The following is a 17,619-nucleotide window of genomic DNA, read 5'->3' as shown; positions in this document are numbered from 1 at the left end:
GGGCCTGTGGGATCACACTTCTCCCCAGAAAGACTTGACCCAAACTTGTGTTGTAGGTGCTATATATAACCAACTTGTGTTGGTTAGATTCTTAAGCTTGAATTGAGAATATATGTGTGCACTCAGGGATGTAACTCAATTTCTCTGTTGCTCATTTTGAAATAGAAAGGTCGAAACTACCTATGAACATTAAAGATCTTTTGCACTTTTTATGAGATTATAAATTTCAATTTTAACTTCCTGGATGAAATCCAAAGGGTGTAATTACTTTGTGTCAACATATACTCCCTTTGCAGCTTCAATTATTTGAAGAATAATGTGCAAAATAAATGTATGTACACAGGAGATTGAATTAAGGTTATATATGCAGCCGTAAATGACATTTCTGACTTGGAAGTGATTAACACTCCATTCTTGAGTTCATTTTTAAAGGTGTGTACATTTTAATAATGAAGAGGAAAGGTGTCTATAAAATATGGCATTGAAGGAGGAAGAAAACAATATCAAGAAGTAAGCAGAGTTTATTAAATTAAAGGAGAATACCAAATTATTTTCCCTAAGTAAAAAGTGCAAACAGCCTCCTGAGTACCAAAAGCAATTTTTAAAATGCACAACAGGTTTCACAAATCAAATTAGAGAAGCTTATCAGTTATTCCAGTGAGTGTTGCCCCCTATTAACAGATGTTAGGTTTGCATCCCCAAAGTCCCTTTACAGATGAAACCAAGAATTAAAGACTTTTTAAACTGTATTGAATAGCTTGATCACAGAATCAGATCTCACTCATAACAAACCCCTTATACAAAGCTGGGCACACTTTGGAATTTCTGTGATAAGAAAAAAAGCTGATGTATAGATTGTGAGCAAAAGACCTGGGGACCATGGGAAGAAGATGGAAAAGTAGACAAAGAAGAAAAAGTCTGCATAGCATGAAGCAACTACAGACTCAACTGTGCTTTGGAAGTGCATTGCTTCAGGATCCCAGCGGTAGTGGAGAAAGTTGCAGTTTGCTTCAGTGGAGCTTCTAAGTGTAATTTTTAGCAAGTCTGATGTCCCTATACTGAACCTCTGTACCAAGTTACAGGACACCATGGAAACTCTTTCCAGGTCCTTTTACTTTAGGATGCTCTTTATGCATTTAGAGTACAACTGACTGACGTTTTCTGGACAGAAACTGCAGTTGCCTTTTGTCACTACGTATAAAAGCCAACAAAAAAATTAACCTTATTCTTTCTCCCCTCATTCCCTCATTCCTGCTGTTTACCTGTGTACAAGCCAAGTATAACCTGTATTAGAATGCCCATTATTAGAGTCAAGAAATGTAGTTCATAGCACCATTTTCATTAGAGCTACTTGATTAGGAGATAGATTGAGAAGATAAATCAAAAAAAGGGCCATCAACTGGAGATTTTGTCTAAAGAGGTGTAATATAAAGCATTGCAAATAAAAATAATGAAGGTGTGAAACACATTTGCAGAGAAGTGTGAAATAACGGGGTTTTTTTGAACAGCACATTTTAATTAAAACTTAGACTCTGAAATATAGATAGGGAATGGAGAAGCAGGAACACAGGATGCAGCAAATCACTTGTTAGACTAGCATGAAAATGACAGATAGAATGAGTGGAATATGAAAAAGAATGAGGAGAAAGCAGAAGGGAAATGGAAAATATTCAAAGACAAATTAAATGTACACGCAAAGGTCAAGAATGCCATCAAGCAATATGTGGAGAGGTGAAAGAAGGTCACTGATCAAGAGATGGAAAAAACTTGCATACAAGAGAGCCATCTAGCATGTGGCAGGAGCAACTCAGGAGCCAGAGGATTGAAAACATAAGAAATAGGGTCCAACTTGGTAAATCTGACAGACATTCAAAAGCACCTATTGTTTAATTCAGTTTTATCTCAGTGTAAGGAGTTCCAGATCCTTTTTTCTATTTTTAATAAGTAGAAAAGTTCTCTGGATTCTAAAGTGTAAAATACAGCTTGGGAAAAATTCCTGAAAAATGAGAAAAATATTGCACATCAAGGAAATTAAAGTTTCGGTCTGAATCTGCTTGTTAAGCACCATTTGTAGTTGGGTAACAAACAGGTCTTGCTGCAGGATTCACAAAATATGGATGTATAATTCTGCTGGTGAGGATCTGCCCAAGCTCCTGATCTCTAACTGTGCCTTTCTCATATACAGAACATGAGTACAGATGTTTATCAAAGGCAGCCTAATATGGTCAGTGAATTATTCAGCATGATGTTTGCCATGTTATAAATACAACCACCACAGAATTCCTTATACATTTCCCCTGCATATTTGAATTATGTATTAAGGAATATTAGTTAGACTTGGTAGCAAGGCAAACACTACAACCTTTAGCTGCTGTCAGATAAACAAAAACAGAGATAAGAATATTTGCAGAAACTCTGAGTAAATGAAAATGCCTTGATAATGGCTTAAGTTACCATGTAGATTATGTAGTACCCAAGAATACAAATTTTTTGTCACTATGAAAGACACCATAAAAGATGTTGAAATAAACAAATCCCTCTGTTATGAAATTAAATTAAAAATTAGTTCTCCCCATAAATGTTGAGCAATAGGACAGGATAGTCCATGAAGGTTTTTAGCTTTTTTTTTTTTTTTTTTTTTTGCACCTTAACAGGGTGAGTGATTACATTAATTTATTTTTCTTACCTTTTAGAAAAGACTGGAAGTCTCTGCCCTTATCTTCATTGATTTTGCCTTCCAGAGAAGAAAGCATTTTGCTCACATCATTCATTGCAGCTGCAATGCTGTCAACCTTCTTCTGTAGAAAAGTCAGTTTCATCTCTTGACTGCTAATCTTCTCGTTCATTTTTTGTGTAAGTGCTTAGTCAGAGAACAAAATGAGAAGGCAAAAGATAGTGTTAAACCACTGTGGGGTGGGAAAAAAAAAAAGGAAATGTAGTTGACTTAAAAGACATTGGTTGAAAGTGGGGTGAAAAGCTTCTGAATTTTTAGTCTTCAGTGAATCATCTTGATTTTTATCGTGTATCAAGTATTACTGAGGTTCATCAGCACAGTGGTAACTAATTACTGAAGCATTTGTATCCATTATAAAGTATTTATAATTCTACAAGAATATTTTGAATAGTTAGCATATTTTAATCAACATAATGCCATTCTTCCTCCACCTAGCACCCTACAGGGTATTCAGTTATCCCTTGTTTAGTCTATCTCCTTTAACACAATCACAGAAGCATTCATTTTACTCACCATTTATAACATAACAATGAATTTGCAAGGCTTGTGTCTGAAGGAACACATCATCTATTCATTGTTCAGGTCAAAATAAAGACTTGTTTAACATAGCAGCAAGGCAGAAAAACAACTAATAGATAAATGACTTTGGAATAATCATTAGGTCTGTCATTAAGAATAGATGCTCAACCTATGAAGTCAAGTTTATTTTAAAATTTATTTTAAAATTTATTTTAAAACCTGCTTAAACTGTTCCTGACACTGTTAGTCTCTTCAGAAATAAAAAGGCCTAGATGGATGCTTTTAAGATGGTGAAGACTTGATCTTGAAATAAGGACTTCACATTACTTCAGCTAGCCAAGTTTCACAGCTGACAGGAATCAAACGTAGCCTGGAATTTTCAGAAGATGCTAATAAAGTTAAATGCTTGAATTCCTGTAAGCAATGCTAGAAAACCTCATCAGCTCCTTCAACAATTCAGTCTAAATGAGTGATGTTAGACACATGATTCAGGTCACGCTTTGACTTAATAAACTGCTATGTAAGAGACTCTTTAGCAGTACATACAAATATTTATTAGTGTAAATTTACAATATTGCTATTGATCCTTTGTCACTTTTCATTATGGTATCAGTATCTATTCCCATGGCAGTAAACAGTTATGATCAGAAATCATGTCTAAGCACAGGGGTCTAAAGACTCCAAAAAAACGCAAGCAAGTCATATGTAAAAGGGCATCTTTTTCTGATGACTTTTACTCTTCAAAATTCTAGTATGTAAAAAATAATGTGGCTCATCTAACTTGATAGTATTTGGGAAAACCCAGAGAATTCACTAAATGCACCCAGTCAGCACAGATGAAGCATGCCAACACCCATAAGAATGCTCTCCTGCAGAGGTGTATTGTTAGTAAAAGTCATAACTGGTAGAGCCTGGTGAATAAGGCTAGCTTTTTTAGATTAGGATGTTAGCATCTCCAGCTGTTTTCTCTGCCCAAGGTGTCTACTTACACAGATAATAAAGTATGTTTATTACTCAAACACCTAGTTTAGACTCCAGCAATTCTCTCCAATAACCCTGGCAGAGACAGGCCATTGACAGACCTTTGTCTGAATATTCTTCATGGTCATACTGTTTTGTGACAGACAAACAGATCTGGATACTTCTGCTCCTAGTTGAATTGTTACTACCAAAAAGAGATTTGAATTCATTACTGGCTCAAGCACAGCCACCCAAACTGATACCTAACCTGCAGGATGTAATGCTTTATTCAGTTTGGTTTCTACCAGTTCTGAGTGAGGGAAGAAGAGAAGCTACACAGGTGAACCTGAAAGTGAGGGTTTATGACTGAAAGTGGCATGGCTGCATAGTGGGAGCTGGAAACAAAATCTGGATTGTAGATTCATGGCAGCTTCTGATGGAACGACAGATCAAGGCAGTCAGATCGGACCACACATCATGTTTGCAGTGTTGGCATCCTTCTAAACTTAGTGACTTTGATTCAAAAAAATAGCTAAAATGTAAATAATGTGGAGCTCAGATTCCAATTTCAGATCTATTTTTTCAGAGCAGAATTCCTGGGAAAAGAAGTGGCACGTTCCAGTGCTCACTTTGTCATATGGGTGCTGTCTGCTTTACTAAACCACATGCTCCTCCTTCCAGCACTGGGAGACTTGGTTGCTTACACAATATCATCAATGGGCAACAGCCTCCTAACTCCCATTAGAAATACCTTTCTATATCTTAATGCCAAATTCCCTCTTTCCCTCTCTTTTTCTATCTGTACATCATGATTTAAAGTAAAAACATTTATGGACACAGGCACATACATGTGTATTGTCTCCATAAAACCCTGTGGTGATCTGAATTCTGACATCCTGTTCTCCCAGCATGCATGAATATACCAGCCCAGAACAGTATATTGACAACTGCAAAACACTGACCTGAGAACATAAGTTGCCTTATTTATTTGATTCTTTAAAATGTTTTTGGATATAGGCCAACTGTGTGAGTGACAGTAACACTACTGTGTGTAACAGCTGATGATTATACAAAAAGCCACATCCATAACCAAAGCATCAACAGATTCAAAAGAAAGGAAGATAGTAAGAAAGTTCAAGGAACATGCATCCTTTACACCATATTTCACATGTTGTCCATCTTGTGGCTCCTCATGATGTAAACTACAAGCTTATTTGACAGTATGTAGAGAACGCTGCCAAATAACTTGCATATAATTTGCCACACAAAATTTACCTGACAAATGCAGTTCCACCCACTGCTCAAATAGCTTCCTTATTCAAGCATGTTTCACATATTTCTTTAGTTGTTAATTAAACAAGATAGGCTGATTGTTGGCAGTTCTGAATGCACAGACTTTCTAAATAATTCTGCCCTAGCAATCTCTACACCCTCAAAGGCATATACAACCTCAGATGGTACAGACTGGAGTATAGTATAGTATATCAACTACTTCAATACCTTTAAATCATGGATACCTTTTCACATTTCTTTATAGTAAACAATTAGTATTTGAAATAATGGTTAATTGGAATGATCTGATAAACCGTGATTGTTTCTGCTCCCAGTTTAGTGAGTGCACAAACATGCCTGGCATGAATAAAATTCCCTTCCCATGAATCCTTATGCAGGCAACTATGAAATTAATTTTCTGGAATATTTGTACTAGTAAACTTCAAATCATACAGATGGTAATGAAAAATGAATACAATGGGAAGTGAGCACACCCAGCATTCCTAGAGAATAAGAGGTGGAGAAGCTTTTCACGCTGCAGTCATCTAACGTAACTTCTCAGTGTACATCACTATTTGAATAAAAGCATTGTTGTTATTAACCAGCTCTTACAATGCTAGGTGGTCTATAGGTATCCTTGCAAGACAATACTGACATTATGTTCCAAAAACTTAAGGTCTAGATAGGCTGAAGTAAAGGCAAAAATGAGCCAGTGAATAACACGATGAGAAATACTCTCAAACATCCGTGGTATAAAACTGTCCCGTTTCTTAGCTATTTGATAATCCCAGACAGAGTAGCTTAAAACACACCTAAGCTGCCCTTGTTAAAGCTTGAAGCATCATTGTACTTATTTTGAATAAAGCATCAACTTTTGTAAGAAAATATCTAACAATAATCACATATTCAGATAATCAATTAGCAGCTTTACATTTTCTTTTATGACCAGTGCTGGTCTATACTACCTCTAGCCTTAGTTCTGGGATTTCTTTGCTTTGGTATTTTTGGTTTATTTTTTAAATTTGACCCCACTCCCCAACTGTTAATTAATCTATTTTACTCAGAAACATAACAGTTTAAATATTTCTATGGAGCATACTTTCCCGGTTTTAATTTAGTCACAAGACACTCTATAAATGCTAAGCTGCTGGTACCTTTAAATTCAGTTTCTTCTGCCCATCTTTATCAGATGAACACACCACTGAATCACGACTTCTAGAAATTCTGAATGTTCATTCCGGTCCCTTCAGCAGACAGAGATTTTCCTCAGATTGTTTTTGCAGTGATCTTAGTGAGTCACATGGTCAGTGACTGGGCTAGAGGCAATAGTAATGGTAACAACTGACCTGGCCCACTGGGGTCCTGAGGAGCTCCTGGTGTCCTCTCAATGACAGTTCTACTGCTTTCAGCCTGGTTGCTGTGTATAACTGATTGTTGTTCTTGAGCTAAAAGAGGGAGAAAAAAGAAAGGAGGTGAGTGAACCACAGAACATGACCACTGGGATGATTCCACAACAATTTTTTCTCTCTCTCTTCTATACCAACTTTACCAAAGTCTGATTCATCTACGGTGACTCTTTACCTGCTTAGTGCACCTGTAACATAGCATGGGACCCTGGTGATGAAGACACTGACTGGCTTTATAAATGGCTTGTCAAAATTGGCAGGGGTTGGTGTTGATACTAAAATGCCAAAACTTGCTCTATAATGAACAGAATTTTTAAATGCCCAGGGCTAAAAATTCTGGAGGAATATTTTTGAACAATATAAAACAGCAATACAAAGACAATACAGAGATTGTCAGCTGTAAAATTAATTAGGGCTTTTTATATCTACAAAATTAATCAGGTTTGCTGAAACTAATTTTGGGCTTTTTTTTGTTGTTGTTGTTTTTTGTTTTAAAACAGATTACCATGGAAATGTTACCACTTAAGGCAATGGTTATATTACATTGTTTCAGCACCTAAAAAATACAAACCATTTCAAAATGTTATCAAATTCCAAGTTCCAACAAATATCATCTGAGAGTTGTGACTGGTACACACAGAAAAATCTTCACAAAGGGGATAATTTTATAAATATTTTCTTTGGTGATGGCAAATGGGACTATCTCTGCTTATTTTACATTTCACCCTAAAAGATTCCAAAGTGATTTGTAAAAAGCTGTACTAACTTTATTATTATTTCAGTATCACATTTGGGGAAACTGAGGTCCAGAAAACTGAAGTGCCTTTGCTCACAAAGGATAGCTGATGGGATAGCTGGGAACCAAACTGAGATTTCCACCTTCCTGACATACTTCTCTAGCCATCAGGCTTAGTGGTGTTGTTCTAATTTCATTATTTTTTAAAAAAATGAAATATGTACAAAGTAGGTCATAAATTTGCTAGTGTAAATTCATACCAATTTTTATATGCGTGCTCAGTTCATGAAACATTTTGAAGTGGATGTTGTTCCAGGAGGAGCATATCTAAGCAATGCCCCTTATGTGGCACTAATGTGATTTCCAGTCTTTAGTACAGTACAAGCAGAATAATTTGGGCATGGTGATATTATTTTACAGTTCAAATATTAAAATCTAGTTTAGCAATAATGTCAGTTTCCAAGGAAACAGAATAAAATGCTGAATTGAGAAATTCCATGTTTCATCTGTCTCTAAATAGTATATTTGAAGATAAATAGATTTAAGGATAAGATGTTTTATGTTGTACATTAAGGAGGTTGTAAAAATTAGGATAGGAACTCAGAGGATATTATCATATGGACTGAGAGTTTCGTAGAATCTATTGAGATTGGCTGATAAGAAATATAAAATCCTCAAACAGTTATAATTTAAAATAGCTTCTCTTATCTCTCTGTGCCATGCTTATTGACTGCTAAATACTTGCATTCAGCCCAACTCATTACAAAGGATTTATCAGGTGGTGATGTGACGATATAATCTACGACAAGGGAGTCAGTTACATGCCTGTGATAAAGACCAGCTGATTGATGTCCTTTTATTCTTTCATTTAGCAGTCTTTCCGTTGCTCTAAATGCATTCACTGACACTGTTAGTGCTACAGACACCACATTTTTTTTATACTATCCATCTTATCTTTCATCCTCCCTAATAAATCAACTGCCCCACTCACAGCTCCACATTCTAGAATACCCAAACCGTTACAGCTTTGCTCAGCTTTAGAGTTCCAAGGATATATATTTATCCCTGTGTGCTTGTTTTACTAATGCTTTGAACTGTTCAGATAAGTTAATCGCTGTAAGACCCAGGACACAGTATTTCTGTTGGAGTAAACCAGTAATGGAGCGAGCCAACAGCGCACTGCAACGTCCCTGACAGCAGCAAGGACTGCAGCCAGAGAGGCACACACATGGACCTCACCCAGAGACAGTATCACACGTTGTACACCCATTAAATTTCATCACTGTATAGGAAAGGTACTCCTCAGGCGTCATTAGAATTCAGGCTTTTCATTTGTGAAACAAATTCAGAAGAGTCACTGGCAATATAGCTTCTCCTACATCATTCTTCCAGCGTGTCTCAGGCCTTTTCCAACAGAAAGGTTCCAAGACATCCTATGATGATTAAATCTACGTGTTCCTTGGCCTCACAGCTCAGATTTCCCATCTTAGATGTTAGATAACAGAAGGTATGATGGGAGTACTAGACCAAAAATCTAATACACATTGTCTTTAGGGTAAAAATAGCCATCAAATGATTCTTATTTGAGACCTTTTAAGAATTAGATACGCTATAATCAGCTTAAACTAAAAAAAAATAAAATATAAAATGCAAATTAGACTGCTAGATTCACCTTATAGATGCCATTGACAATAACAAAGCAACACAAACAAACCAAAAAAAGCAGCAATACAAAACCCTGAGCAATGAGTTCTTCCAGTTATATCAGAAATACCAGGTAATGCATATAGAAATGCAACATTGAGGGCCTATCATTCAATATATTGGCCTAAATGTATAATTTATTGTCCCATGTATTTTTAAACACAGTGTGCAAAACCATTTCAGGGAATATTAAAAATATGGAAATTGGACCTTTTTCTCCCAGCATGTTTTTGATGAAGCGGGAGTGGCTGAAAGGGAATCCCTCCCGGGGGTTCGGTAGTTTCCTCCCATTGCCTGTGTTTCAAGGTGAATTGCTACCTTTTGTGTATGCAGCTCACCGCAGGCAGGGGACGGCTCTCACTCCTGTGCGGAACATTGCACAGCCATCTGCTGGAGAAAGGACGTCACTGCCACGCCAGGGAATTCGGTGCTGACAAAGGCTTTGGCAGAGCCAGCTGCTGCTCTAAGCCACGGCCGAGACAAATGGAGGGAGATTCGTGCACATTCGGTCGCCTCAGCCTCACTCCACAGCAGAGCCGAATTCAAACACAGAATGATCTACACTTGAACATGTATCTTCCAGTTCTTAAGATCTCTTGTGATCCATAACATAGCGTTCAGAGGCCATATGTACACGAGGGAATTGAAATTTCTTCCCCTCAGACTTTACTACACACACAAAATTAGTTAAAATAAAGCTTTTTTTAGTAAAAGTGATGGGTCATGAACTTTGCAATGCAGAACTTACATGTCCTTTTCTTTCAGCGGTTTTGCTCCCAGTTAAGCATTTGATGTTCCCGAATCAAAATAATGATGCTTTAGTTGTTCAGTTGTCCATATTGTGTTGTTTCATGAGACTTATAAGAAATCATGTTTACATTTTTCCATTCTTAAAAAGTTTCTTATAAAATTGCATTGTCCATGTTGGACTAGATTCCATGTCTTACCCAATTTGGCCATGTGTTTCCACGAGGGAGGTAAAGTTACAAACAGTGATCTGAACACGTCTCTTCCACCTCACTCAGTACTGCACTACCTTGAGAAGCATCTGTAACCAAGCAGTTACAGTGGGGCTATACCAAATAACTTTTTCAGATGTCTAATAATAACTATCAGATGCTGACAAGTGTTTCCTCCTGCCTAAACTATCAGACTGAAATAGTTACATATGATTTCACTCTGTCTGAGTTAGAAGCTAAACCAGAAGGCATTTTAAATCAGCATTTGCTACAAGCAACCCACATCACACTAACAGTGCCTTCCCAGGATCTAAAACACATTGTCAGACTACCCCAATTCCCCTGGCACAGAAATCCTTCAGCATCGTTTCTGCTGTTGAACAACAGAGGCCAAGGAAGGCTCAGTGATGCTGGAGAGCCCCACTCAGACCTTACAGTGTCTCTCCCCTGCCGCTGTAGAGACAGAGTGCCTGAAGACAAGGCTATCGGGCTCCCAACTGTTCAAGTTCATTAGCTGACATCCCATCGTGGGAATTGAATAATACAGGCAGGGCTTGTGCTGGTGGTCTGTTCCTCATGGGAGGCAGGATTCCAGAAGCAGGGAAGAAAAGCTTTTCTGACATAACACCTTTCATCCCAATCTCTTTAAGCACTTCTACAAGCATTAATTAATTAAATATCCCAGTGCCCCTGTGAGATAAGTGTCATCTCAATTTTCTAGATGGGTAAACTTGGTTATGCAGATTATAAGTGGCTTCCCCAAGTTATTCAGCAAGCCAGAAGAGGTTTGAAAATAGAACCCAGGAGATGTAATTTCAAGCCTGCTCCTGTAACACTTCACGGCATTTTCCTTTATTCTTATTTTTATACAGCTTTTCTTCCTGGTCAGTGTTTCCCTCTTATTTTGATGCCTTCTCCCTCAACGTTACTCTTTACGTTTCTTAAATCTATTTTTGCTATTGTTTGCATTTTTCTGAAAAGAAACTTTAAAATATCTGATCTATGGTCACTGGACAGCCTTGATAACTGAACATGCCCCGTGTTAATACCTGACTGACTCCACACTCTGCTGCACAGAGGAGAATTCTGTGCCTGCTGAGGTCCTGACTCTTCAGTATTGAAATTTCTCTCCTGGATGTGAATAACAGTGATTTTTCTTCATTCCCCTACATTAATTTTTAATCACAGCCTCTACTTTACCACTGCTGATTGAATTCCCTATCACATCTAATGGCCTTTCTTGCAATATTCATTCATTTAAAACATGTATGGTGATGCCATATTTAATTTTTCAAGGACTGCTTGCTTAAGGCCAGCACCAAAGAAATAGCTATTATAGAGGTGTAAAACTACAGTCTGATGTTTGATCACTAGGGCAGAGGTAAAAGACTGTTCTCTCAAAAAGGGCACAATTATACGGGACCATGTGTAAAACCTAGTAAAACTCAGTCACTGTTGAAATGAACAACAAAAATTCCTACGCAATTCAGAGGGGAAAAAAATCGATACATTATTTTATTACATATAAAATATATTCATAGAGCCTGAAACTGAAAGCCAAAAGAGTAACCGTGCTGTAGATGAATATTACAGCAAGCATTTAATAGAGGACCTGGATTTAATATCCCCAGCACTGCAATGCTCAATAACTAAAAGGTCAAGAGGAGAGACACACTGAATATGAACTCCATATTTTAGTAAAATGAAATAAGGCTGAAGATTTTATGAGCTTTACTTAGAGTGGAAGAGAGGAAAGGACATTCTGTGTAGCTGCTTTGGAAATTCGTGTGCGGGGAAGAGTCAACATCCAAAAGCATTTTAGTTTGCTGGGCATTTTTCCTGGCTTTAAATTAATGGGAAGCACTGTATTGGTTTTCAGCAGAGCCATTTGCTCATAAATCAAACTGCATTGTTTTCTTTTGCTGAAGTGAATAGTTTCAAAACCTTACAACTCTACTTACCTTTGGATTGGCAGTTTTGCCCACTATACCCAGGACAGCACTTCCACTCTAGTGATGTTACTATTTTATGTTTGATCCTGTAGGCTTGGTGTGTTGTTGTCTGGGACCTGAAAAACAAGAAAAATTTAAACCTGTTTTAGGTGACCAAACAGGAGTTGTAGGATACCTGTGTAACTACATTACATTATCTCACTTGCCAAATCTATCCTTTCATTACCTGCTTGGAAACCTACCTAGGGTTTGGTGTTTCAATAGCAACCACAGTTTTAATATTGCAGCCTTCAGTTCATCTGCATGAATTTTAAAGCAACCTGATGTCTATTTAATGCTGTTAGATTTTTTTCCCAGAATATCTTATTCAGGAGCCAAATACTGCACACTGTCATGGAAGATATTACAATTAACATCTACTAAACTGAACAAAGTGAGCCAAAAACACCATTGTCATATACCACTTTCTTTGAAATTGGTGAAAAAAATGCATTCACAATAAATTTATACCACACCAGCTCACAGTTAGTGTACACTGGAAGCCTTCCATTCTGATGATTTTAAACAGGATTATACAAACATTAATCCAATAAAGTGTGAAAATTTCCACTCTGGACGTCAAGGAAAGGAGGGCATGGATATGTAATTGTGATGCCTCAATTATTCCTGTTACACTGTGCAACTGCAAAGGCAACAGCAATTCTGTTACTGTATTTCAACACATTCTGTGTGTCCTGGCTACCCCACCACCTCTAGCTTTCTTAACTTGACAGAGAAATCAGTTTAGAATTAACATGCTTCAGTAGGGCATACAGAATAAACTACAGCAAGTCTCCTTGCTCTTTTAATATGCTAAACTCAAAGTCTGAATAAAAATGCTAACATGAACAGCTAAAATTTCAGAAAATACAACAATAAAATGGTTACTGAATTGTTTTGGACACAAAATCCCTGTCTAAATTGTTCCAGAAAAAAATTGAGACAATTTAAAGGGTGTCAGACCAGAAAATATCCTCCCAATGAATTAAAAACTGCCACCTTGCTTTACACTCCAGCTAATCTTGTCACCCCGTCATAAGGTATGTAATATTATACATATTAAAATTCTCATAGCAGCTGTCAGGAGCTTTGCATGTGTTCCCAACCAGCTTTGCCTCTAAGAAATGGTTTTTTCAGCAGCAAGAACTCAATAAAGATTAAGGTGATCAGAAATCAAGACAGTTTTTAGTTATTTTGCTTTATGGATGGTCTTATTTTATGATAAAACCACCTTATTCTGCATTAACATAATCCATTCCTAAAACCACTCACAAAAGTGAAGTGTCCATGAAAGGAGTTAATCAGGAATAGCTATTTCAAAAATAACTCTCCATGTACACAAATATATACAGGAGAGATTTATTTACTGGAGCAGTACAAGAAGCTAACGTGAATCATCTAGATTTACTTAGGAGAAAATACAAAACAAAACAAAACATTAAACTGGCAACATTTCAATGACAGGGCCCACTCCAGAGTTTTGCAATCAACTGTATTTCAGAGTAACAAATCCTAAGGAACCTCTATTCCCTGTTTCATCTCAAACCTTTAAGCATGTCCTGTCATACCACCTAGAAAAAAATTTTCAGAACAAACTGACTTGTAAGAGACTTTTGAAATTTTTCAAGTTAAAAAGATGTTACAATCTCTGTTTCGTTGGTGCTGTTTCAGTTTGCTGTTTTCCAGATTTATGTATTAAAACCCAATTTCATTTATGACTGAAATGTAACATTTGGAGAATATAATGAGGCACCTAGACCATAAATATGAATATCTTTAACAGCGTCATTATTTACAAGTTGCATCCAGACCAATTACTTGTCTAGGTTCACTGCCTGACCAGTGAATGAAGCAATAAAGTGCCAGAAATAAGCACTCGGCAGAGAGATAATAACAAAAATATTTGTGACTCTCAGGGGAAGCCTTTTGCTCTAACAGAGCACAAGCTTGGAAAACTACACAGAAAGGATTTTCTTCTCCACATGTGCTTCAAAGCTTTGTACTTTTGCACCTCCCTTTTACTTGAAGACTTTGAACTGATTGGAGGGCCAGAATGAAGGCATGCACAGTCATGACCACTCAGACTTGCTATAGAGCAGTGTGAAGATAAGACCTGGAAACATGCTAATAATCTACTCCCTCTTGTTTTAAATTTAATTTCTACAGTCACAAGTGTATTAATTAAGCGTGATAATTAAAGAACTTGCAAGTACTCTTTATTCTTAGCTCAGCGTACCTCTGAGCACAGGATGCAATAGGCCAAGTGCAAGGCTTTGCTCTGCCTGATGAGAAGGATTCCAGGTTGTCCACTACCACTGTAGGCAGGAGTCTGGTATGGACATAAGCACACCAATTTCTGTAAGATAGAGAAGGTAAATATGAATAAAAGTACAAATAATATTTGCCACAGTATGATGATATATTATATTTAAATGGGAAAGTTAAATCTGTAATTCAGGTAGAAGAGTAAGTTATGAAAATTAAGTTTGTTTCTCTCAGGCTGCCAGTGCTGTCTTGGGCAATTACATAGTCTTTGTGGTTCAGCAAAGAAAACAGATAATCATTTCTTCATCTCTACATACATTTATATTGCAAATTTAATTTTTTCTTTGTAAATGTTTGTGGAGCTCCAAGTACAAAGAAGCTCTTCTAGACAGCAGTAATGCCAGATTTTAAAATATACCTACATTTCAAACTAGAGAAACTGTTTATCCAGCATTTAAAGGGTTGTTTGGTAAGGTTTTTAGTCACCAATATCTTTCACTTTATGGACAGACATTTCTAATGTTTCTTCCTTTCCTCAGCAGTACCCTGAGTCCATGTAGGCTGTTTTGCAGTGGACTGCGGGGTCAAAGCCACACACAGCAACAACAAGTCATAGCTCCACACTTACCTGTGCCACTGGATACCCATCCAGAGAAGGAAGTCACATATAAAATGATCAAATGATCACTGCAGCACAGGCTGCTGGAGCTGGTGAGCCCACAGGTTTGTTAGGTTTTTTTAAAAAGGTTTCTAAGGATGCTGCAAGAAAATGCAAACTGTTAAATCCTATTTTGAAAGTAGGCACTTGGTAGAAGCTACACTAGAGAACAGAATTAGGTAGAAATTCTAAATTGGATAATGGCTCAGGACAGATTTGAACAGAGAAATTATGCCAAAGAAATCTATTGGCATTCTTTGACTCAGAAGCAGGGAGATAAAGGTGTGACTGTTAAAGGCTTTTGGCAAGGTCGCTCACCAAAAGCAATTAGAGGGCAGTGAGGGAAGCAGTCTGTAACATAGTAAGAAGATAAAGCCTGAGATAGATAAATAAAGCATTAAATCAGAGAGATTAACGACTAGCTAGCTTTCTCAAGAAACAGTTCATCAGCACAATCTCACATGAATCTGTAATAGGCAGTAGAGTCATTAATTAGGGGGGAAGTAAGTTAATAGGGTGATGACAGAGTTATACAGAATTATACAAATTCATTTTGTGTAGTAAACATAAAGCTGATCTTGAAGAATTGCAGAATTGTACTGAATTTCCAGCTAAGTAGTGTCAGAAAAGGGCCTTTTAGTGCAGAGTCAGTCACAAATAAATACAGCCTTATACAGACATACTACTACCTAAATTAGCTCACACCAGAATAAAAAAATAATCTTAGAGTCATGATGATTAGCTCTTTGAACATGTCAATTTATGTGCTCAAGGCCAGGCTGGATGGAGCTCTGAGCAACCTTGTCTAGTGGAAGGTGTCCCTGCCCATGGCAGGGGGGTTGCAACTAGATGATTGTTAAGGTTCCTTCTAACCCAAGTCATTCCATGATTCTATGATCCTAAGGAAAGAGTTATTGGATTTCTGCTGGTGGAACAAACGTCTGTTTGGCCTAGTACAGATTTTTTTTTTCATCTCTAATTCAGCCTTTCTCAGGATCATGCATTATTCCCTCAATATCATATATAAATTCTGACTTGGCAAGTTAGTGATAAGACATTGTTTCAGTTATAGGGCTGGTGGAGCTGTAAATACTTAATACATAACAATATTTGCATACAAGAACTTAGAGCTCATCTTCCTGGGTGATCTTTTGCTGCTAACATTTTCTTCCAGTCGTAGTAGTTTTGTTAGTGTTTCATAATTCAATAAGGAAATATACATTTACCCCTGAAATCACTCTCTTGATATGGGCTCCTTGCAGTGAAAATTAAAATACAATTAAGACCAGATTGGTTCCATTTACTTAAGTGGCATTACTACAGAGCGAGACTGTTTCAAGCATGAACAACAGTACAAAACACAAAAGAGTATCACTATCTATCCTTAAGTGATTGCTTTTGTCTACCAAGACCCCACCAGTGCATGCATATTCAGCTCAGTAGTCCTACACTTGGAAAATGATTCCTGAGTAACCAGCAGGATAAGCTAGAAAGCAGGGTGCTAAGTAAGGCCAACAGTATGAACCTCACAATATCTCTGCTGCCAGTGTTACACTGCTCTCTTCCACAACACACATTGTTTAATTGATGAATAATGTGTTTCATATAAAATGGGATTTTATTAAGTCCCTTTGACCTGATTTTTTTCACTCACTCTCTACTTTCTTGAGAGTTTTCATTAAGATAATATTTCTTTTTAATTGAGCTTTTTTTTTTGATGCTTCCTTTATGTTCTGCCTCCTCTAGTTATAGCCTTTTGTCTGTGCGTATTAATTAGAGACTCCACGAAGAAATATTTGCTAAAAGGTAAATGCAGCTATCAAGCATAATCATAAAGATTAGATACTCTCCTCACTTCCTCTGTGGAAGCCAGGAGTAACTGTAGGTGAGTTTGAGACACATAAAATTGTCAGGAGATGTAAGGAGAGGTAAATTTTCTGAGTTTTGCAGAGGAATAATGAAGTTGCTACACCACCCCTCTGGATGGGGCATGTGGGTCCTTTACAGTCTCCTGTATCACACAGTGATTAGCAGTAGTAACTAAATAATAATGGTATTAGCAGTAAATATCGCCAACAGTAAGCCGAAGAGAAACATCGTACCTGCCTCCCTCCCAGAACACCTCTGGACAGGAGGGCAGGCACCCCCTCTTGCCTCTTCCTTGCCTGGAAGACATCTCTTCCATGGGGCTTCCTCCTACCGAGCATCAGGGAGGAGAAAGTGGGGGGATTCTCCCTAACAGAAGGGGAAGGGGAAACCCCACAATTTAGGCACTGACCTCACCACAGCACCAGGGACCAGCAGGCAGCAGCGGGGTGACAAGAACAGGTCGATTAGCAGCCCAGCGAATAACAGACAGAGATCAGGTAACAAGTCAGGTCCAAGAAGACTGCTCGAGGTAAGGTCCTTAATAAG

The 17,619-nt window shown here is 37.5% G+C and overlaps 1 protein-coding gene across 1 annotated transcript in view; it reads right to left on the bottom strand.

Annotated features, from left to right (window-relative positions):
- The window catches only part of MMRN1 (multimerin 1), a 46,312-nt gene that overhangs the window by 16,779 nt on the left and 11,914 nt on the right, over window positions 1-17,619 (bottom strand). Inside the window, exons 2-5 of the mRNA XM_027892174.1 lie at window positions 14,518-14,637; window positions 12,252-12,358; window positions 6,832-6,930; window positions 2,687-2,860 (exon numbers count right to left, since the gene is read on the bottom strand). Of these exons, the coding sequence (XP_027747975.1) occupies window positions 2,687-2,860; window positions 6,832-6,930; window positions 12,252-12,358; window positions 14,518-14,637 (500 nt within the window). The remainder of the gene's footprint in view (window positions 1-2,686; window positions 2,861-6,831; window positions 6,931-12,251; window positions 12,359-14,517; window positions 14,638-17,619) is intronic.

Source organism: Empidonax traillii, unplaced genomic scaffold (genome assembly GCF_003031625.1).
Source record: "Empidonax traillii isolate 1590-97213 ecotype Southwest subspecies unplaced genomic scaffold, ASM303162v1 scaffold340:size591717, whole genome shotgun sequence".
Taxonomy (NCBI): domain Eukaryota; kingdom Metazoa; phylum Chordata; class Aves; order Passeriformes; family Tyrannidae; genus Empidonax; species Empidonax traillii.
This window is presented reverse-complemented; position numbering and strand designations above follow the sequence as displayed.